Consider the following 24525-nt stretch of genomic DNA (forward strand, 5'->3'; position numbering starts at 1 on the left):
TCTTGCTTGCTTTGCTTTCTTGCTTGCCTATAACTGGCCTTTATTATTTTTACAAATAGGACTTAGAAACTGGGCAACTCAAGAAAAACTTTACAGAATGACTGTACATTATCTTAAGTCTATCTCTTTGCTGGCCTGTGAAAAGTCTTGGAAATGTGCCTTGGGAAAGGTTGCCATCTGCTGATTGATACTGAGAATTTATGAAAGATAAACTGAATCATATTTGCAGCCTTAGACATTAATTTCAGTAGAGGGATTAAGCTGTCTAACTTTTACTTATCACATACCTGGTCCACTTCATTCAAGGAAGCTGCTGAAGTTCTAAACTGGATTTTGATGTCACTCATGGGCTGGAGGAAAGGAATGATTTAAAATTAATCCAGACAAAACTGAATGCTTGTATTTTAAATGGTACTTTACTTTCTTGGAGACTCCAATAATTCTTAGGATGTACTCCTCAGTTAGGTGGCTGAATGTCCATGTTTTAAGGGGGGATAGTGCACAGTTGCAGAGTAAAATCAGAGCTAGTTGCAGGCTAAATCAAGAAGGCATACAAGAAATCTTTTTCCTATGGGGAAACAACACACACATACAGACTTTCCCCAGCTTTCCCTCCTTATAGATAAAAATAATTTAGTAAAAAGTCAGGAGGAAGGTCATGAAGAAGGAACAGTCGTTTTCCTGTGGCTTTTACCCGCCATGAAGCTGACGCAGTGTTGTATAGCAGGGGTCACCAACTGGTGGTCCCTGGACCACTGGTGGTCCATGAAAAAAATTTGGTGGTCCGCAGAAAAATTATTTGCATTTTTTAAAATATTGCACTAAATCAGGGGTCCTCAAATTAAACCCCCTGGGCTGGATATGTGCAATGGACGTTTGTGTTGCTGCAGAGAGTCTTCCCCTTCGGGGTCTTTTTGTGTGGGTCGGAGGGGGGGCAGAAATTCCGACTTGGGGTCTGTTTTAGCCTCCTGGTGTGGGGTTTTGGGCAAAGGCTGGAGGGAAGTGCTGCTGGTGGAGAAGAGCCAGAGGGCCTTGTTCCAGTGGGACTGCATCATAGCCTGGAACTGGTTGACCATCTCAGCCCACTGAACCTCCTGGCCTTGCATTCCCGCAAGTCTTTCTCTGCTTGGAAAACCTATGCTTGTAGTCCTGAATGAGCTATTTCTCCTGAGCCTCCTTCTCAGTTAGATCCAATTTGAACTGAGCCAGCTGTTTTGCCAACTCTTTCTCATGGTGGCTGCTTAGCTCCAGCAACTGCTTCCTGTTGGGGCCTTAAGGAGCCTGGGTGGGGAGGCGAAGAGTGGCTGGCAGTAGAGGGGTCAATAGAAGCTGGCGAGGCACCCCTCAATATGAGTGACATCGAGTTGGCTGTCAAGTTGGCCATGTCCACCCAGTCAAATGACCACCTAGTCACGCCCACCCAGCCATTCATTAGGCAGATCATATTAGTGGTCCGTGGGATTTAAAATTATGCATTTAGTGGTCCCTGAGGTCTGAAAGGTTGGGGACCCCTGTTGTATAGTAAGGGAATGATAATTTTGTCCTTTGACCAGCGCAGATGAAAACTATAATGGAAGACAGATAGATATAGAAGCTTAAGTGGGTAGGATGGTCATAGTCTGAGCCAGGACAGAAGATTTCCCAGCTCAATGTTTATGTTTATATTATGAACTAATAAAGGAGAATATTTGTAGCTCAGGATTGACATGAGGGGTCCTTGGTGCTCTCTGAGCTTGCTTGTTTTCCTGCAGATGTGTCATTATCCAAACTAGGTAACATTGTCAGTGTTAGACTAGCATTGATGATGTTACCTAGTTTGAAACATGTTTCATGTTTCATGTTACATGTTACCTAGTTTGAAACATCTGCAAGAAAACATGCAAAGTCAGAGAGCACCAAGGACCCCCCGCAGTATCAACCTGGAAGTTTTTCACTGTTGTTATTGTCAATATGCTATGCTGCTGTTTTCAGGTAATTGTACTTTTATACTTGATAACTTAGCCATTGGAGAGCAAGTGTTGTCTAGTGGTAAAGGCACCAGGCTAGAAACAAGGAAACCATGAATTCTAGTCATGCCTTAGGGGGAAGGGGAAGGGCCTTCTCTGTGGGGGCTCCCACCCTCTGGAACGAGCTTCCCCCAGGACTTCGCCAACTTCCCGACCTCCGAACCTTTCGCCGCGAGCTTAAGACACATCTATTTATTTGCGCAGGACTGGACTAGATTTTAAATTCAAATTGGTTTTAATTGGGATTTTATTATTTTTATTATTATTTTTATTTTAATTATTTTAATTATTCGACCAATTATAATAAGTTTTTTAATGGATGTTTTATTTGTATTTATATGTATGTTTTTATCTGGTTGTGAACCGCCCTGAGTCCCTAGGGAGATAGGGCGGTATAAAAATATGAAAAATAAATAAAATAAAATAAATAAATGAAAGTCAATTGTGTGACTTTAGGCCAGTCACTGTCTCTGAGCCCAACTCACCTTACAGAGTTGTTGTTGTAGGGAAAATAAGAGGAGGAAGTTTAACAAAGTGACCGTCAAGTGCCAGGGAAGTCAGGAGTTCCAGGCAGTTCAAATGGGTATAAAGATTTATTGCAAGTTTAAACTCTCTACAAGAATCTGAACTACTAACGGTCAAAGCAATTTGGCAGTAGATAAGGAATTCAAGGTGGGCTGGACTTAGATGTCTTGTGGACATGAATGGATTCAGGACTGATGATGCCATTGACCCCTCTCTCAGACTCAGTCTGGTCACCTCTTACGATGACTTTGCAACTCAAATAATGGTGCAGCAGTGACTGGATTAGGATTAATGAAAGCCAGTTTTTGAAGTTATCTTCGCCCAAGAAAGGTTGTTGGGTCTCCCTTAATTCGGCCTACCTCACATGGCTGCCATTGTGGGAAAATATTGGACAAGGGAGTACTATGCATCAAGTCCTGTGGCTTGGGTTCCAAAAGATTAATTTGGATTAATTCTGAACTGAAGAAGCTTTTTGGATGAGAAGTGAAACATCTTCAAGCAAAAGCAAAGTCCAATTGCCTTTTGAAAAACCCTTTTGGGACAACCAGGACCTGGTCTATCTCCATATAGATATATACAGTGGTGGGATTCAGCCAGTTCGCACCACTTCAGGAGAACCAGTTGTTAACTTTCTGAGCAGTTTGGTGAACTGGTTGTTGGAAGAAATCATTAGGGCAAAGAACCAGTTGTTTAAATTATTTGAATCCTACCACTGGATATATATTCTATGGATAGTAATCTAATACAGTGGATCCAAATTCTGCCATGTGCATTATCCTACTTCTTAACATAGTGGGGGTTTTTTTCCAGATGCCCATCTGAATTTTCACTTATGTTATCAGTTGTATAATAATCTTATTTCTCCTTCTATTTGCTTAGGAACTGGTGTGCCTACGTTCACACAAGGCTTCAGCCGACAATTGTGGTTGACAACGTACAAAGCTACAGCTCCGGGAGAGCCAACCCATGCACTTGGATTACGGGATCCTGTGGAACAAGGTGTGTAAGAAGATTTATATCACTGAGGTGCTTTTTAAATGATGATTAGCTACATTAATGAAGACTATGAAAACTGCTTAGAAATATTCAGGCCAATCTATAGGAAGAGAGAACTTGAAATACACAAAATATTCTATCCAAGGATAGGGTAGAGGAAAATAATATTAAATAATGTTTCTGCTAAGGAAAACTTAAAGTTTTCTTAATGGTGGAACACAGAATACAGTTACATAGCAACCTTCCACCTACTTCAGCCTAGTCATTGGGAAAAACTATCCAAAATTCCAGATAAGAAGGTATTTTTTAATGCTAGCTGGAGATGTTGAGGGTTGAACTTTGGACTTTCTGCATGGAAGGTACATGATTTTTCCTGTTCTTATACAAAACAACAGCAGCAACAACAACCCAGTACAATACCTTTAAATTATTAGTTTATAACTTGTTTTGACTAACTCCTTCTAAGCTAACTTTTATTTTTCTAAGATATGTGCCACTGGATTCTAATAATTAATTTAATTAATTCACAAGAAACACATAATAGTTATGCTACAGTCATTTTCATAAACATTTGCTCTGTTAAATAATGGATTATTTGTTCAACTCATACATATCTCCCTTAAAATAACTGCAGAACCAAGTAAAAGGTTCATTACTCCTTTTAAATGTTCTGGCTGGATAATATGCACTATACTTTCAGTTTTCCTCTCTTAATTTCCTGTGTTTTTGTATGGATTTGTGTGTGTTTGTTTGTTGGACTCATAGAAGAAAAGCAAGGAGCTAGTGGAATGAACCCCTTTTCCTATAGGTGTGCTTCTTCATTTTATATGTTCAGGGCTACAAACCAGTAGTTGATGGACTATTCTTACTTCTCTTGCTTTTAGTTTTTGGAATGTGATGCCTGCACATCTTGATATAAGTGCTTCTAAAAATAGAATAGAGTAGAGTAGAGTAGAGTAGAGTAGAATATTCTTTATTGGCCAAGTGAGATTGGAAAACCAAGGAATTGGTGCATAAACTCTCAATATACATACAAACAACAAACTAAATATAATCATAAGATAACAGTAGGAGAAGGTAGTAGAAAAGATTAGAAGGATAATAGTAATACATCCCTATTAGATGGGTAAATATCCATAGGCATGAGACAGTACTGTAGGAATTAAGTATTCAGTAGAGTGATGGCACAAGGTGAAAAACTTGTCTCTGTATCTAGTTGTTCTGGCTTTTCTGGATTATAGTTAATGGTGCCAATATAGCACAATCCTAAATCTTTAATCACAAAGTTAGCCAACTACAAGAAGTTAAACTGTCATGGTCAGGCAGATTTTCCTTATCCAGGTGTACCTGTTGTGGTCCTGCGGAGCTGGCAATGGAGTCAGACAGCGATGAGGCTGAGGTAAGGCCAGGGCCACTGGGGAGTGAGGTGTGGACTCCAGAGCCTCCAGAGACTGATAGAAGTGAGGCAGAGGAACAGGAGGAGCCTGTTCTTAATGCACTCATGAGAAGAGCTGCCAGAAGGCAAGAGCAGCTCAAGCAAAGAGGATCACTCGGGAGTAGGGCCAAGAGATGATTGGCCCCTCCCATAAGGCTTAAAACAGACCAGCAATGGCCTTTGGGCTTTGCTGGAAAACAACGTTGTTAGCCTCGTCTTCTTCTTCGTCTTCGTCTTGCATTTATTTTTGTATCTGTGACTTTGAACATTTGCCAAGAAAAGCCTTTGGCAGTTTGCCTAATTGGACCAAGGTTTGCGATAGGACTGAGGAATTTGTGTTGGGAGGAATTTGCTTTAATTTAGTTGAACTATGCTGGGAATGAAGTAATTCTCAGCTGTCTGAATAAAGTTTGTTGGTTTTTACACTGACTGAGTTTCGTACTACCTACTTGGGCCTGGGTCACAACAGCACCCTTTATTTGTAGAATGTCTGTGACCATTGTCTGGGAAGATATCTGATTAATTAAGAAGAATCTGATATCTGATTGATTAAGAATTTATTAAAGATATACATTCCTATCAATCACTCCAAGAAACAAACCTCAGTTTACCTATGAAAGGTGGTAAACACTAGCCAGAATAATATGAGGGATATCTATGGCTGCCTTTAAAGAAAAGAGACTGAACTAAACCAAACGAACTATTGAAGGATTTAGATTTTTGACCCATATTCACCATTTTCTGCTGAATATTATATGTGCTGTTTTCCTGCCTTGCCAATGGACATTTCCTGTTTAAACTGTGCTTCGCAGCTGAAGTAATTCTCTCGCTATGCTTTGCTTAATAAACCCTTCCAGCTTTTATTGTATGTGTTTATTGCTTTTGACTCCTGCAAATGGCTGCCCCTATTTCAGTGTGCCAAACTAGCATGTCTGTGAAAACGCGTGTGTTAGAAAATACAATTCAAGCATGAAATTGTGTAACACTATTACGTTATGTAACATCTATAGGTGAAGTCTGTTTTCCGATGAGTCTGAATTCTCTTCTGATTCAGCGATTGGACTAAGGCAAGATCGTGTGTGCCTTGGTTTTGGAATGGCTGGTTGACAAATACAATGAGATTTTGCAGGCATCCATAGTCAATGAGCTTGTAGCTCCTCAGAATTTCATCTATTTTTCATCCAGCTCTTGTACAGTAATCTAAACTGACAAGCTTTTCTGAACTAAGAAAGCTTGTAAATATCATCAGATCTAAACAGAACAGAGGGGCGTTCACCTCCTCTATGTTCAGAAGCGATATAATTTTTGCTGTCTAGGTTATTTGTGGTACCTAGGCTGCATATTGGCAACTCACGATTAAGGATGCTTTTTAGCTGATCTTTGTGAATACGGATATGAATTGTCAACTTTGTTATTCAGAAGCTATCATTATTCACAGAGAAAGCTTATTTAGGAGCGTTTGCACTTCCTAAATTTTCCCCAGCAACCGTCAAACCAAGTTTTTTTTTTAAAGTCTATTTTGAAAGAAAGGGTATTTTGAAAGTAGATATATGGCTAACACATGAACAGATTAAAAGATAAATCTAAAGCATAAATGAGTTAGAAGAGATTTAAGAAAAAAAATGAAGTCTAGAAACAAAACTGATTTGCCTATCTCTACCTATGTGTTGGATGCTCTGTTTTTAAGATTTCAACATCTTAAAAATAAAAATTTTCTGTTTGGCGAATTTCTTGAAGTTGAAATGGATGGTCATTTGCCTTTCCTTACCCAAGCGTTTGGTAATTCTCAAACCTATTAAAAGGAGCAACGTTTTCATTCAGTTTTCCTCAATCTAATACTAGGAGACTAGTTTAGGAAAGATTTGTTTTAATTCTCCAAATATGTATATCAGATTTCCCAGGAGCTTCAAACCTGTTTGTTTCATTTTCCACTAGGTGGCAGGCTGGCATATCTATAAAATTACGATTAAATTCTAGGAGCAATTTTTTTTTAAAAAAAAGGTAATCCATCTCCTTTTATAAAACTCAAAACCATTTCAGTGTTCATATCTTTGTTTCTGTGCCTGAAATACCCTTCATCCAAGATCAACAGCAAATTTAATTACATAGTCATTCAGCATTTGAAATATGCATGGACTTGTTTTCCTCAAACGGTTTTTGTTTTGAATCAGGTCAGACTGCAGTCTTAGTTTTAGCTCAGATATTCATGTAAGGCGCTGAAGACAATTGATTAACAATCCATGGCAATCCAAACACATTTCTTATTCTTAAATAACTGAATATATGTGAAAGGGATTTAAGTGATGATCAGGGAAAAACCTTCTGAAATGCTGAAGTGTATTGAGGACATAAGTATTAGCATCAAAATGTGCCTGGAATTCATAACGTTCTTCCTTTAGCCAATATTAGCATTTTCTCCACTCACCATGCAATAATTTGTTTCACAATGGTTGCTTATATTCTTACAAGATACAAATTCAATGGGAGACAAAGAAAAGCAACCTATTAAATAGACAGATTCTATAACCTCAAAAAAAAAAAATCATGAACATAGTGACTTCTAGAACTCACCTTTCTCTCCACCAAAGGTCTAGGCAGGGCGGAATACAATAAGCAATTTAAGAATTTTGAGAATATGTCATGGGTATTTTCACAATTTACTTTGTGCACAAAAGCATTTATCCATGACCAGAAGGCAAATGGTGAGTTTTACTCTCTCTACCACTCTACTCTATCACATTTTCTTCATTGGTATTTTGTTGGGGGAGTAGAAGTAGACATCTGTCCCAGGAATGGCTATGGCGCCTTCCTATAAAGATATATAATGCTGAGAGTGTTTCTTTGCTATGTAGCATAAAAGCTTTTGTGAGGAACGAAGAATCAGGACCGCACATTAAGTTCCATTTAAGCTGATTTATTGCTCACGCCTAGACACAACTAATAGTCAGTGCTAAATTGGCACTAGATAGGAGTTAATGGCATTTGAGAAGGTGCTTCTGGGCACCTATTGATTCCAGGCTAGTTCCTCTTTTGACTCTGTCCCCAGGCTCTGCCTGTCATTATCCTACAGCAGGAATGTCAAATTCAAGGCCCGCGGGCTGGATCTGGCCTGTTGGGTACTTAGACCTGGACCACGGGCCCTCTCTGGAAATAGCAAAGGACCAGCTCGTGGTGCCTCTGCCAGTGAAAAGGGAGCCCAGGTGAGCCGCATGCAGTCTCCACGAGCTCTGGTTTTGCTGGCAGAGAGCTGCAGAAGGCCATCATGGCCAAAAATGGAGCCTTAATGAGTGATATCGAGCTGGCCATGCCCACCCTGGCTACACCCCCTCTCACCCCCCGAGATCAAACCCTGATGTAGCCCTCAATGAAATCAAGTTTGATATCCCTGTCCTACAACTTCAGTTCTTAAAAGTAAATAGAATAGAATAGAATAGAATAGAATAGAATAGAATAGAATAGAATAGAATAGAATTTTTTTATTGGCCAAGTGTGATTGGACACACAAGGAATTTGTCTTGGTGCATATGCTCTCGGTGTACATAAAACAAAAGATACCTTCATCAAGAATCCTAAGGTACAACACTTAATAATAGTCATAGGGTACGAATAAGCAATCAGGAAACTTATCAATATAAATATAAATCGTAAGGATACAAGCAACAAAGTTACAGTCATACAGTCATAAGTGGGAGGAGATGGGTGATGGGAACGATGAGAAGATTAATAGTAGTGCAGACTTAGTGAATAGTTTGACAGTGTTGAGGGAATTATTTGTTTAGCAGAGTGATGGCATTTGGGAAGAAGTTGTTCTTGTGTGTAGTTGTTCTGGTGTGCAGTGCCCTATAGTGTTGTTTTGAGGGTAAGAGTTGAAACAGTTTATATCCAGGATGTGAGGGGTCTGTAAATATTTTCACAGCCCTCTTTTTAACTCGTGCAGTATACAGTCCTCAATGGAAGGCAGGTTGGTAGCCATTGTTTTTTCTGCAGCTCTAATTATCCTCTGAAATCTGTGTCTGTCTTGTTGGGTTGCAGAACCAAACCAGACAATTACAGAGGTGCAGATGAAGACTCAATGAATAAATGAATGAACAAATGAATAAATGGAATAAAAAATCTTTAAAAAACCTTAAGGGAGGGAGCAAGTCAGATATTTGCAACTCATATTCAGCCTTGTCCTACACAAAAGGCCTTAAAAACAGGAGATGGCATCTCTATTCCTGAAAATCTCTCCTCCACATTAGCAAAAGGTCTACTCACTGTTTCTTAATGGATACAATTCTGACTATTCCTTTTCCAGCACTTTACTTTCCAAGACATCCTTTGTGCCTTACTGTAATAATCTGTTCTTTAGTTGGGGGAATACAAGTGTGCTATCTTCGTACATGGCTCTTCCACACATAGCCAGACAATGTGGACAAAAAAGTAAGGGTCATACATCCTTGATCATAAAAACTCCTTGATTTTTTCCGTATGAAGTATTATGAGCCATGGTGGTGCAGTGGTTAGAGTGCAGTACTGCAGGCTACTTCTACTGATTGCCTGCTGCCTGCAATTTGGCAGTTCAAATCTCACCAGACTCAAAGTTGACTCAACCTTCCATCCTTCCAAGGTCGATAAAATGAGGACCCAGATCAGGGGTCTGCAACCTTAAACACTCAAAGAGCCATGTTTTCTGTTTCCCACAGAAAAGAAAACACCGGGAGCCACAAAACCCTTCCCATGCCTATTTCTTGAGCGGCCACAAAACTAGCATATGTAGAATTAAACATTCTGTTTTCTTCTGAAACTTTTCTTTCCTTGGATTTATCCATGGTTGGCCTATTAGGGGTTGAAAAGCTCAATAAATTGCGTGCCGGCGGGTGACGCACATTGGTGGTTGTGACATATATTTTGAGCGACAGGGAGCTGTAGCAGAGGGGTGAAAGAGCCACATGCGCTCCAGAACCCTGAACCCTGACCCAGATTGTTGGGGGAAATATGCTGACTCTGTAAACCACTTAGAGAGGGCTGTAAAGCACTGTGAAGCGGTATCTAAGTCTAAGTGCTATTGCTATTAATTTAAACTGAGTACTTTGTTCATTGCACAGAGTATATTTAGAATCATCCATACTATCTGGAACCTTGTGATGATGGAATCTTTATTTTCAGAGTAGATCCCAAATGCCTGGCCAACTATGCATAGGTTGTTGCTTGACTGCAAAATCTAAAATCATCCTGAGTAGATCGCAATGATAAGAAAGATGATGTAAATGTGAGCAAATCCCAGAAGGCAATTTGGTTGCGAAAATCTCCCCACTAATTAGATGTTACTCTAGCAACCCGAAAAGGTTTCTAGGGATTCTAGGGAGCAGAAACTTTGAGTGGACATGAGTATTTCGGAACCGGATTTCATGCTCTTAATTACACACATTTGCATTGCATCTTATTCATAGTCATGCTGAAACCGAAGGCATAATTTTAACTTCTGGAAAAAATGGATATTTATTCAGTTTTGCTCTTAGCCTACTGCACTCCTTGCCTTCAGTGTAAGTAATGAAAATTCAAATAGGAATCTCAAGTGTAAGGGCTATAAATAAGATTACATTTGATATAATTTGCTTTTTAATGTATCATCCTCTCCTTATGGCACGCTATTTTTGTAATATGCTATAATTATCACCCTTTCCTATAAAACTGATTCCCTTCTTCTGGAAGTGCCTATTTTGATCTTGTATATTTCATAAAAGGTAACATAGGTACTAGTCCTACCCATTCATTGTGGCTTCCAGAAAAAAAATCCCTGATCTCAAAATTGCCCATATATCTGGAGGTACCAAGATTGATGATGGAACAAGATAGGAAATTAAAATGGCAAATTTTGACTGCCGAAGGTTACTTTCAACTTCTAAATGAAAAAGGAGTACAGTATGTTAAAAGACAAAGGTTACTGAAGTTCTGGAGCTTCAGCAGCCTGCCAATAGGTACTTGGTGGGGAATCTAGACTGGACTGGACTGGACTGGACTGGACTGGGATGGGATGGGATGGGATGGGATGGGATGGGATGAGATGGAATGGAATGGAATGGAATAGAACAGAATAGAACAGAACAGAATAGAATTACAGAGTTGAAAGGGACCTTGGAGGTCTTCTAGTCCAACCCCCTGCACAAGCAGGAAACCCTATACCATTTCAGACAAATGGTTATCCAACGTCTTCGTAAAAACTTCCAGTGTTGGAGCATTCACAACTTCTGGAGGCAAGTTGTTCCACTGATGAATTGTTCTAACTGTCAGGAAATTTCTCCTTAGTTCTAGGTTGCTTCTCTCCTGGATTAGTTTCCACCCATTGCTTCTTGTTCTACCCTCAGGTGCTTTGGAGAATAGTTTGACTCCCTCTTCTTTGTGGCAACCCCTGAGATATCGGAACACTGCTATCATGTCACCCCTAGTCCTTCTTTTCATTAAAATAGACATATCCAATTCCAGCAATCTTTCTTTATGTTTGTTTTAGCCTCCAGTCCCCTAATCATCTATGTTGCTCTTCTCTTGCACTCTTTTTAGGTCTCAGCATCTTTTTTACGTAGTGGTGGCCAAAACTGGATGCAGTATTCCAACTCAAAATATTTTACTTGTTCTTACCAACATCTGTAATATTTTGTGTTCAGGGCTTCACCTCAATTTAAGGAAAAACAACACCACGATTATATTAACTGTAGTAACTACTGTATTCAGTGAAGCTAATTTTGAGGGTGTCGTAAAATAATGACGCAGGCTGGGTTCACACAATACAAAACAGTGAGAGGGTCCTTGGTGCTCTCTGAGCTTGGTTATTTTCTTGCAGATGTTTCATTACCCAAACTAGACAACATCATCAGTGCTAGAAGACAACCAAGCTCAGAAAGCACCGAGAACCCCTCATTTCAACCCCGAGTCAGAAATAGTCTCCTATATCGATAATTTTACTGTAATTCTTGTGATGACTAGATCTCTGTGCTTTAAGAAACAGGGCCTTTTTCATCAGAAGTGATCAGAAAGTGACCAGAAGTGACAGGGCCTTTTTGATTTGGCCCTCTGTCCCTACAATTCTTGTTTCAGATGTTATTTTTTTTACTTCTGAGCATTGAGAGGAAATGCATTAGCTTTTTTTCAGTGTAATACCAATTCCATGGTTCATAAACATATCATTTTATTGCGCTACAATTTCTTACTTTTTCTTGGGAATTATTTCTGTTTCTCAGACATCGCTGAAAATTTTTCCTCACAGAGCAGATGATCATATCTACTTAAATAAATGCCTCCTCTCATTCATTGAAATGTTTATTATTATTAGCTTTGACATGCCTTGATTCTGTCAGAAAGCATTTGCTTGTAGTCTTCCACAAGATGCAATCAATACACTTCAAAACTAATCCCCCTGAGGCCTATTACTGATCTATCATCCTATATCATGTCCCTTCACCCTGACCTTCTGCTAATATCTGCTTTTCCAATCCCCTTGCAGTTCCCAGTCAAGGACCCACCAAGTTTACAGGATCAAACATATGATAGTTACCTCACTGGAGTGGAAATGCTGCCCAGGATACAGTGGAGGAACATGCCAGCCAACAGGTATGGAAGATATTAAAATAATAATAACGACAACAATCTTTTCTGATAATTGAAGTCAACTGGCTATCAAACTGGTACAGAATATAAAAGCTTCATTGTTAGTTGTGAAATCGTGTCCACCCATCGCAACCCCATGGACCACATTCCTCCAGGCCTTCCTGTCCTCTACCATCCTCTGGAGTCCATTTAAGCTCACGCCGACTGCTTCAGTGACTCCATCCAGCCACCTCGTTCTCTGTCGTCCCCTTCTTCTTTTGCCCTCAATCTTTCCCAGCATTAGGCTCTTCTCCAGTGAGTCCTTCCTTCTCATTAGGTGGCCAAAGTATTTGAGTTTCATCTTCAGGATCTGGCCTTCTAAAGAGCAGTCAGGGTTGATCTCCTCTAGGACTGACTGGTTTGCAGTCCAAGGGACTCACAGGAGTCTTCTCCAGCACCAGAGTTCAAAGGCTTCAATCCTTTGGTGCTCAGCCTTCCTTATGGTCCAACTTTCACAGCCATACATTGCAACTGGGAAAACCATAGCCTTGACTATACACACTTTTGTTGGCAGGGTGATGTCTCTGCTTTTTAGTAAGCTGTCTAGATTTGCCATAGCTTTCCTCCCCAGCAGCAAATGTCTTTTAATTTCTTGGCTATAGCTCCCATGTGCGGTGATCTTGGAGGACAGGAAAATAAAATCTATCACTACCTCCATTTCTTCCCCATCTATTTGCCATGAATTGAGAAGGCCGGGTGCCACGATCTTAGTTTTCTTAATGTTGAGAAAAGCTATTTCTGTTAATTAGCAAGAGGAAAAAGGAATGATTTTTTATTATTGGTATTAAATAATACCAATAGTTCTGCCTTAAGTACAACGTCCTTGAGCCAGGCACTGTATGTCTTTCTTTCTAGAAAGAAAAGTGGCAAATGGCTTTTGAAATATTGCCAAGAAAACTGCAGAAACTTGTCTAGGCAGAAGGTGGGAGTGATTTGAGGCACACACACACACACACACACACACACACACACACACACTCACTCATGCACACATAAATACAAGTAGTCTTCGACTTACAACAGTAAGTTTAATGACTGTTCAAAGCTACAGCGTCACTGAGGAAAGGGACTTATGACTGATTTTCACACTTACAACCATTATAGCGTCCCCATGATCACGTGATCAAAATTTGGAAGCTTGGCAACTGGTTCATATTTATGACGGTTGCATTGTCCTGGGGGGGGGGGTCACGTGATCCCATTTTGCGACCTTCGGACAAGCCAAATCCATGGGAGAGCCGGATTCACTTAACAAGAATGTTACTAACTGATCAACTCACTTAACAAATGTGGCAAGAAAGGTCGTAAAATGGGGCAAAACCCACTTAACGAACGTCTCGCTTAACAACATAAATTTTGGGCTGAATTGTGGTCGTAAGAGGAGGACTACCTGTATGGGAAGTCAGAAACCTTTGCCGGCCTATTATAACTCATTTGGAGGTTTATCTTCTCCCTGCCTGTTATACAGTTAAGTAAACTTGCAACAATTAAGAGTGAGCTGTGACCTGAAGTAGACATACCTTATACATTACAGAACACAGCTCCAAAAAGGTATCCCCATTAGAGTATGATATTTAGCCTGGAAAATTTCTAGATTCAGATTCTACTTCAGCAGTGGTAGCCCCAGTGGTGAAATGTAAAATCTGTGGGCGTGGCATGGCTTGGTGGTGGTGGGTAATGTGACTGGGTGGGTGTGGCCAACTTTTTTTTTTTTTTTTACTTTTAAAAGCATTTTTTCTACAACCTCTTCGGCCGAAGAAGTTGTAGAAAAAATGCTTTTAAAAGGCTGCAACGATCCCAGCTGAGCCGCGCGATCATCGGAGGCTTTTTTTTTTTAACTTTTAAAAGCATTTTTTTTTACTTTGAGAGGATCGCTGCAAAAATGCTGGTGTGTAAAGCAGGAGACTTCTGGGTTGAATCCTGTCTATTAATTTTTTTTCTGAAGGAATTTCATTTGGAAGGAAGGGAGGGAGAAAGGAAGGAAGGAAGGAATGGAGAAAGAGCAAAAGGGAGAAAGGAAGGGTGGGAAGGAGGGAGGGAGGAAAAAGGAAAGAAAGAATGAAATCTAGAACAGAACAGAACAGAATAGTTTAGTTGGTCAAGTGTGATTGGACACACAAGGAATTTGTCTCTGATGCAGAAGGTCTCGATGTACATACAAATAACAAAATAATATAATCGTAATAATGATATCATTAAGGGAAGGTATTGAAAAGCAGTAGTGAAAAGCAGTAGTGAAATCCTGCCAGTTCTGTCCGGCTCATGAGAACCGGTAGCAGTGGTGGTGTGTGATTTGGTGAACCAGTAGCGGCGGCAGCATGAGGCTCTGTCCATTCACCCGGATGTTGTTACTTCCTGGTTTTAACCAGGAAATAACCTGTTTTTGATGCTCTGCGCATGCACAGAAGGTATTGCGTATGCACAGAGGGTCAAAAATCAGACATGACGAGGGCACACGCACTTCCGAACCAGTAGGGAAGGTAAGTAAATTTCACCCCGTAGTAGAGGATAATAGGATGGAGAGAGGGAGGGAGGGAGGGAGGGAGGGAGGAAAGAAAGAAAGAAAGAAAGAAAGAAAGAAAGAAAGAAAGAAAGAAAGAAAGAAAAAAAGATAGATGGATAGATAGTGCCTGTGTCTCCATCTCCATCATAGTTACCATATATTACTATCTGTTTAATTCCTGGCAACAAAAGCTGGAATCATTTCATGGAATCATTTGATAAAGTAATTACTTGGAGATATTAAATCACGGCCGTCAAGATGCCTCTTGTTTAAAAATTCATTCACCTCTAGTAGTTTGACCTGTTGACTTTTTAAGGCATGTCAGCTTTTGAATGTATTCCAGCCCGAGGGCGTGCATTTAGATACTCAACCCCATTCCCATTGAAGTCAAAGGAAATTTACATCCTGGGTTTCCTTTGGCTTTCCGTTTGAGGCAGGTGGCAAAATGCCATCCGGATGATTATACCCACCTTGTCTCTTTCGCCTGTATGTTCTGATTAGCCCGGTGATCAAACATGGAACAAATTTGCCCTAGTTTGAAAGGCATTCAGCTCGCCTTATGCAAGAGCTTCCTTTGAAAAAAATAAGAAATGGCATCCATATACATATTTTACATGGATGAATATTACAAGACATGCCATTAGCTGCGGTAGGGAACTCAATCAGTGGTGGAAAGGAGGAGGCTATGATTAAAAATTTATGGGCAGAAATAGAGAGACCTCACTGCTGTTTCCATCCAAGAGGGAGAAACCTTAATACTTGCAAACATTAACCTCTCGAAAGCAAGAAGCTCTTGCATGCCACAATGGAGATGGTTAAACCCACACAAATCTAACATGCTTGCAACGGGCTACTCTTATTATTACTCTTACTCTATTCCGTTATAATAAATATAAAAGATTAAACAAGCCAGTGAAAATGAAACTGCGTTACAGCGTTTTCAGGCACCAGCAAAGCTCCCCCGACTCCTCCCTGGGTACCCATTAGGCACCCTATCCCATCTGATTATTTTTTAATGATTCTTTTAAATGAAAAAATAAATAGGGAGCTGTCATGTTCGAAAGCATTAGCCTCTAGCAGCCTATCTATTTGCAGTACTGCCTTTAGGCCTCGCAAAAAAAATAAAAATAAAAAAAAATAATCCCTCACCAGGATAGTAGAAAGTATCCAGGGAAAAGGGCTGCTATCCCTTCTGGTAAGTGGATTATTTGTGTCTCTCATGACAGCCATTTTGTGAGTGGAGTCACCTATGCTCTCAACATACATTTTAAATATGCCCTTAAGCTCCAAAGGTTTATTTGATCTTGATTTATAGAACAGGGAAAAAAAAAACCCTAGAATTCTGTGTTTTCAGTCCAAAACTGGATACCTTGGGGGTCTGTTTTTCTTTTTTCCTTTATTGCCCAGATTCCATTTCTTTTGAAGTGTTAGATAAGCACCCTGAAGGGTGGTATGGAGACTCTATGGAGGGAAATATTTAGCTTAATTTGTAGAAACTTGGTTGTATTCATTCATTCATTCATTCATTCATTCCATAGGAGTGTCTGCAGTCCATAGCAGTCTTAATATGGGCCTCTGTGGCTCAGACTGCTAATGCAGTCTGTTATTAAAAGCAGCTGCTTGCAATTACTGCAGGTTCTAGTCCCACCAGGCCCGAAGTTGACTCAGCCTTCCATCCTTTATAAGGTAGGAATGAGGACCCAGATTGTTGGGGGCAATAAGTTGACTTTGTATATAAATATACATATAGAATGAAGACTATTGCTAACATAGTGTAAGCCGCCCTGAGTCTTCGGAGAAGGGCGGGATATAAATGCAATTTTTTTAAAAAAAAAATTATTATTTTTTTTTAAAGACTGGATAAAGTCAATCCAGGTTATCTAAGGCCACACTCAATCACATTGGAGAGAGAGGGAAAGAAGAAAGGGAAGAGGAGAGGAAGAAAGGGAGGGGAAATAAGAGTAGGAGAGAAGGTTAGAGAGGGAGGAAGAATGGAGGAGGGGGAGGAAGGAAGGGGAAGTAGAGAAGGAGTAGGAGAGGAGAGAAGAAAGTAGGAAGGATAAAAGAAGGGAGGGAGAGGAACGAGAAAGAGAAGAAAGATTGCTGTAAAACGAAAAAGATGAAATGGAAGAAAGACAACCCCGAACATGTTTGAATATATCAGGATAAAAATTGAATTAGCTAAAAAATAATAAAAGAGAATATATATTGGTAAAAATGGAGAAATTAGAACTTGAGGGTGAAAGAAGATGTGTTATATAAATGTGCATAGAAATATTAAGATATGATTAAAATTTGGAAAAGAATATTTTGGCAGAAATTGTAAGTAAAATGTATTTGGATATGTTAAGTTGTATTAGATATGATATGGCCAATACTCTATTCATAAACTCGTGTGTGTGTGTGTGTGTGTGTGTGTGTGTGTGTGTAAATCAATAAAAAATTGATTAATTAAAAAAAGCACATTTGCTAAAAATAATAAAAGTGATAGTTTGGAAAATCATTTAGTTGGGATTTTGTCTAACAGAATTTTGGAAACAGTTATGGTTGATTGTTTACTACAGTTTCGTTACATTCATTACTTCCATCCTGACAAAGATGAAAGCGATTGCGTATAGCTGAAGCTACCAAAGATGGACATAACTCATTTGCCAGCCCAATACAATTTATTGGTCTAGATTACTACTTTTTATTTCAGGATGCTGAAATCCCACGCAAATCAGGAAGGGTGTGTGCATTTCGCAGAATTGGAGTAGTTCTAAAGGAGGCACAACCATTAGCTGCCATAACTAAAGTACCTGGAGCTGAGCCTTCTCAGATTATCTCAATGAGTAGAGTAAACAACAATCATGTTGATGTCTCTCAGGGTGCTTAAGAAACTGTATAAGACTCTAAAAGTATAGCTGGGAAAGTTGATAAAATCTAGACCTAGAATTTTGCATTAGAAATGCATCAGTTTGACTATCGTTCAAAAAATTGGGTGGAATGGGAAAATTTTATTTTATTTATTTATTTATTTATTTATTTATTTGTCACAACAGTGTATATATAAGCATAAGCATGAAATAACTATACGAATTGGATACAATCAAAGGGAACATTAGGTCAGGAACGGTAGGCATGCTGGTGCTCTTATGCACGCCCCTTACAGACCTCTTAGGAACGGGGTGAGGTCAATAGCAGATAGTCTTTGGTTAAAGCTTTGGGGTTTTCGGGAAGAGACTACAGAGTCAGGTAGTGCATTCCAGGCATTAACAACTCAGTTACTGAAGTCATATTTTCTGCAATCAAGACTGGAACGGTTCGCATTAAGCTTAAATCTATTGTGTGCTCGTGTATTGTTGCGATTGAAGCTGAAGTAGTATTCAACAGGAAGGACATTGTAACAGATGATTCTATGAGTTAAACTCAGGTCATGTCGAAGGCGGTGTAGTTCTAAATTTTCTAAACCCAGGATTTCAAGTCTGGTGGAATAAGGTATTTTGCTGTATTCAGAGGAGTGGAGAAGTCTTCTTGTAAAATATTTCTGGACACGCTTAATTGTATTTATGTCAGAAATGAGGTGTGGGTTCCAGACAGGCGAGCTGTATTCAAGAATTGGTCTAGCAAATGTTTTATATGCTCTGGTTAGTAGTGTAATCTTTCGGGAGAAGAAGCTACACAAGATTAAGTTTACAACTCTTAAAGCCTTTTTTGCAATGTAGTTGCTGTGGGCTTTGGCACGTAGATCATTTGATATGAAAACACCAAGGTCTTTAACGGGGTGAGGGTCATCAACAAGGTAATGTCCATTGAGCTTGTATTTAGTGTTCTGATTCTTTTTTCCAATGTGTAAGACAGAGCATTTGCTGGTTGAGATTTGGAGTTGCCAAGTTTTTGACCATTCCGACACAAAGTCAAGGTCTTTTTGAAGGGTACACTTATCCTTTTCTCTTTGGAGAAGTTGGACAAAGCTAGCAAGTACAACTTCTTAAAATCTGTTTCCAGAATTATGCAAAGCAAGCATAGCTACACAGGTTGAGAAAAACCTTTATCGTTTTCTTATAATTTCAGTATTAGAACTTTTGCAAACTAATGGCCAAAAATATGAGTAGAACCAGGCCAAAACTGATCTATAAGAGGTATAAATGTCATCTTCTTCTGGGATAATTTCTCCAACGTACAAGAAAAAATATTGGAAATTATGGACACGTTACTGATTTTGTTTAGTTTATATCCAAAACCATACCCCATCACATGCCTTTCAGATAAGATGGTCTACATCGCTTTTGATGATGTTCAGGTCAGTGAGCGGAGCCTGCTGATGGTTTTATTAGCAGTTCTATAGAACCTGTCTGAACCGGGGGCAACCCACCACTGTCTGGATCAATCTGGAGCTCTGTTAGCAGCTGCAGAGGCTTCAGGAAAGCTTTGCTGGCTTTGCCAGATGAAGAAATTCCTGAAGGCCTCTGATAGTGAAAAAGAGGCCGGGGGCGATGTGTGCAAGTGAGGTGAGTCAGTGGACAGCCCTCCCCAAAAATAAGACCTGGTGCCTTTTTTAGTGGCAAAAAATTTTATAAGACAGGGTCTTACTTTCAAGGAAACACAGTATTTTTTTTCATTGTTTTTTTTTTCCAGAGAAGGGAGCTAAGTTTCATATAAGATATTCTCAACTTTATTTAGACGAATTCCAAGAAAGAAAAAGGGACAGTACAATTGTAGAATTTTCCCAGTAGATGGCTGTATAATGTTTACAATGAAGGAAGCCATCCAGAGTATAGAGCATCGGGCCAAAGAGAAAGATCAATACTTACACATGTATACAAATATCTGAAGTGTTTGATTGCCCCACTATAAATAGCCATTAAACGGATTCCCAAGAAGAAACTTAGTGTTGCTGTTGCTGCTGCTGTTTTTAGTATCGGAGTTCCCATCACACAAAGAATGCAGCAGCAGCACGAAACAGCTGGTTTTCTCAAAGATTATTTGAATCAGATTTCAGACAAAATTGAGCAACTTTAAAAAAAAAACCCATCCATCTCAGAAGGGAGATTTAACCACATTTATCAATCATTGGGACCTCAAAACCTTTCTGGCTATATTGACCCTGATCATGAAAATCTCCTTTGGACATTCTCAAATCTACACCTAAAGGGCCTCTGTGGCTCAGATTGGTAAAACAGTCTGTTATTAACAGCAGCTGCTTGCAATTACTGCAGGTTCAAGCCCCACTAGGCCCAAGGTTGACTCAGCGTTCCATCTTTATAAGGTAGGTAAAATGAGGACCCAGATTGTTGGGGGCAATAAAAGTTGACTTTGTATATAATATACAAATGGATGAAGACTATTGCTTGACATAGTGTAAGCCGCCCTGAGTCTTTGGAGAAGGGCGGGATATAAATGCAAATAATAATAAAAAAAAGGACATGTATTAAAAGCCAAAGCTTTTCAATCGCCAGAAGCAGAATATTTTATATTGCGCAGGGATAGAATAAAGTAAATGTACCATATTTTTCGGAGTATAAGACATACTTCCCTCCCCTAAAAGAGGGTGAAAATTTGGGTGCGTCTTATACACTGAATGTAGCCTCACCCATCCACCGGCCTCACCCTTCAGCCTCTACACATCACATTTTTATACCTGGTCCAGCCTGCAGGGACTGTCACAGACCATTGCCCCATTGTTGTGTCCCACGCCTCCTCTGACGGCCGGGTCTGGAAAGTCAGTATCAAGTGTGGCCACGAAGCCTCTGCAGCTTTGCCAAAGTCCTGTCAGAGTTCTCAGGGCAGGCAGGAGTCCAAGGTGTGACTTCAGCAATCCAGATTAGACTTTGCCTGACTCAAAGAATGCCAGAAAGCAGATCCTTTATATAGGCCATGGGGTGTGGCTCCATGACTCAGCCACTTATCCAGGCCTGCCCCTCCCTTCCTTTTGCTGATGTCGCCTCTCCATTCTCCGGAAGCGGGGATTTGTCCACCCTTCGTCTGCCTGCCCAGCTGCCGGTAATTCTAGCTCGTGACTGGCTTCTTGCTCATCATGCTCACACACTGTGGGGGGGAGGTTTATTTGCTCAGTCTGTCCGGGCATGGTGCCAGGACTTGTCTGCACTATCAGTCTCTGGCTGAGATAGCAGGAGATGGGAGGGGCCCGACTGCAGAGAGGGGAATGGACGAGGCACAACACCCATCCTCCGGCCTCTGCACAGCCTTTGAAAGCTCCGTTTGAGAGACTGCATTTTCAGCCTCTGAAAGCCCCGTTCAAGGGTGTGGGGACTACCAAAGCACATTGCCACTGATCACCACCCGAAAACATGACGTGCAGCCTCTCAAACGGAGCTTTCGGAGGATGAAAAAGCAAGGCGCAGAGGCCACAATGGCAGCCTGGAACGGCTGCTGCCTTGTAGGACCAGTTCCGTGCTTCACCTGCAGTATGCACTGGAGCGCCCTGCAATGATCAGCTGCATTTTTGAAGCTGCGTATCTGCCCCATCCTAAGCCGTGCACATGTGTGCAAGCTGCGCCCACATTTTTGGTGTGCGGCGAACTGGTGGTAAAATTATGTGAAACCCACCTCTGAATCTCAGTACTACATTCCAGGTCAAGCCTCAGTTGCAATGGGTCCAGATAATAGGTTTCATCCAGTTGCTTTTAACAAGATCTTCAAAGAGGCCTTTTCCAATAAAGGTTGAATGACTTTAAGCAAATGGAAACACATCCTTCATTCAAGGAGACATTAATCACCTCTTCAAACCCCAAGGCCAGCTCAGACCTGGCAGATTAAGAGGCAAGGGGAGAGCAGACAGGAGCTGGCCTTTACTTCTCTCCATTCCCTACTGTATACAAATATTTTGAAATGTGCAAAAAAAATATAAATCCATGTAAACAAGACAAGTGGTTTCCAAGGTTGCTTTCGTAGGAAGGCAATGTTGAGACCAGTCCTCTTGTGATGGTTCATCCATTCTTCTCAAAATGTTCCTCCAATTATTCCAAGTTTCTTCTTCTGGCATCTTAATGGACTGCATGTATTTATATGCCTGATTTCTCCTTCTCCTTCTCCTTCTCCTTCTCCTTCTCTTTCTCCTTCTCCTTCTCCTTCTCCTTCTCCTTCTCCTTCTCCTCCTCTTCTTCTTCCTCCTCCTCCTCCTCCTCCTCCTCCTCCTCCTCCTCCTCCTCCTCTTCTTTTCTCTAGTTTTGTTTCCTACTATGAGATACCTTGAAATATTTGTACTGAAGAGCGTGTTAAATTCCTTAAGTAACGTGTCACAACTATTTAGCATAACTAACTACTGCTCTTGCTGGGCACTGTGCAGCCATAGGAGGCATGCCAGGTTCTTCTAGGAAACTCATCGGTGCAATATGTTTTCTAGAACCCTTTAATATTCCCAAATCTCCCACAATCTATGGGAACTGTCCAACATCCAATAGCTGAATGGAAAGTGAGATATACAAGTTTCTCTAAAATAGGAAGTTGGCAAACCACTGTTTCCTTTGGTTTTTCACATTTTTCTGGGAATAAAGTTGGATGAAATCCGTTTCCATTTCCCTCTATTTTCACCTTTCCAAGATGACTCATCTTGTTTTTGTATAGTCTCAAGATTTATTTTTTTTAAAAAAAGTTTACATTTAACAGAATAACAGACTTGGAAGGGGCCTTTGAAGTCTTCTAGTCAGGGATCTCCAACCTTGGCAACTTTAAGACTTGTGGACTTCAACTCCCAGAATTCCTCAGCCAGCTTTTCTGACTGAGGAATTCTGGGAGTTGAAGTCCACAAGTCTTAAAGTTGCCAAGGTTGAAGACCCCTGTTCTAGTCCAACCCGCTGCACAGGCAGAAAGCCCTAAACTATTTCACAAAAATGGTTGTCCAATCTCTTCTTTAAAATCTTCAATGTTGGAGCACCCACAACTTCTGGGGGCAAGTCATTCCACTGATTAATTGTTCAATCAATCAATGAGAATAGAGCTGGTAGGGACCTTGAAGGTCTTCTAGTCCAGCCCCTTGCTCAAGCAAGAGACCCTATACCTATGATGGTGAACCTATGTTATGTGTGCCTGAGGTGGCACACAGAGCCATCCTTCTGGGCATGTGAACTATCGCCCATCTCACCTGCAGCTACGCATGCGCCTGCATCCCAGCTGGTGTTGGGTTTCCAGGGCACATTCAGACCAGCTGGTCTTTGGAGCTCTCCTGTGCATGTATGCATGTTTGCGCATGCGGGTAAGAGTATGTGTGTGCAGTGCACGCATGCGCAGATGGCGTTCACGCATGTGCATTGCATGCGCAAAAACCACATGTATGCACAGATGGTGCGATTGCGCATGCAGCGCCTGAGGGAGCCATTCAAAACCTGCGCGCATGTGCAGATAGTGTGATTGCACAGGCAGGGCATGGGGGAGACACGTGAAAGCTGTGCGCATGAGCAAATGGCGCAGTTGCATGTGCAGTGCACCGGGGAGGAGCTGCACGTTAGTGCAGATGGCACATATGTGTGCACAGCGTACCTTCCAGCACATGTGTGCACAAAGCGCGTACCTTCCAGCACTCGGTGAGTAAAAGTTTCGCCACCACTGCCCTATACCATTTCAAATGGGTCCAAACTCTTCTTAACAACCTCCAGTGATGAAGCACTTACAATTTCTGAAGGCAAGCAGTTCCACTGGTTAATTGTCCTCACCGTTAGGAAGTTTCTCCTTAATTCCAGGTTGCTTCTCTCCTTGATTAGCTTCCTTCCTAGTTGTTTCTTATCCTGCCTTCAGGTGCTTTGGAGAATAGGCTGACACCCTCCCCCCCCAATTCTTTGTGGCAGCCCCTTACTGAATTTAAATTTTTACTGAATTTAAAATGATACCATTTGACACCTGTGCTTCTTGTACAGCTCCATGTCCACTTTTCCGGTAATTAAATACATTTTTGCAAGCACAGTTTCTAACCAGCACGTTTCTACGTTATTTTCACGAATATGCATGCTTTCTTTTAAAGCGATGCATTTTTGTGTGCATTTTATAAATCAGAGGAGGTTTTGAAGGTGCTGCAGCATGCATATTCGTTCAGGAGTAAGAAAATGCAAACGCATATATTAAAATATGAAGTGAGCAATTTTGTTTCCCTTCGACATCGCTCTGGACTCCAGAGCTCCATCACACTATTTCTCCCGGGAGGCCTTTGAGGCAGGAATGAAGTTGCTTCAGCAGTGCCTCCCGGCTCATAAATCCTGCTTCCTGGGATGCACCCAATCTGGCATTGCAGTTTTCTGCTGGCAAGTTATTATATAGTATATTTTTTCCTCTCCATATTTGGTTTTATCATTGAGGAGACTATCTGACGCTGACTACGAAATAACGGGGAGAGCATAATGCTGACCTCAAGCTGTTGTTTCTATTTTTATCCTTCAAGTTAACAAGAAAATGGATCAATTTCACACGTTTTTGTTAAGATATGCAAATAAGACATTTGAGTGGAA

At 40.7% G+C, this 24525-nt stretch overlaps 1 protein-coding gene across 2 annotated transcripts in view; it reads left to right on the forward strand.

Annotated features, from left to right (window-relative positions):
* The window catches only part of MMRN1 (multimerin 1), an 87980-nt gene that overhangs the window by 17245 nt on the left and 46210 nt on the right, over positions 1 to 24525 (forward strand). For both annotated transcript variants that reach the window (XM_058192744.1, XM_058192745.1), the window contains exons 2-3: positions 3411 to 3530; positions 12443 to 12549. In XM_058192744.1, coding sequence (XP_058048727.1) covers positions 3411 to 3530; positions 12443 to 12549 — 227 coding nt within the window. The remainder of the gene's footprint in view (positions 1 to 3410; positions 3531 to 12442; positions 12550 to 24525) is intronic.

This window comes from Ahaetulla prasina, chromosome 8 (assembly GCF_028640845.1).
Source record: "Ahaetulla prasina isolate Xishuangbanna chromosome 8, ASM2864084v1, whole genome shotgun sequence".
NCBI lineage: Eukaryota > Metazoa > Chordata > Lepidosauria > Squamata > Colubridae > Ahaetulla > Ahaetulla prasina.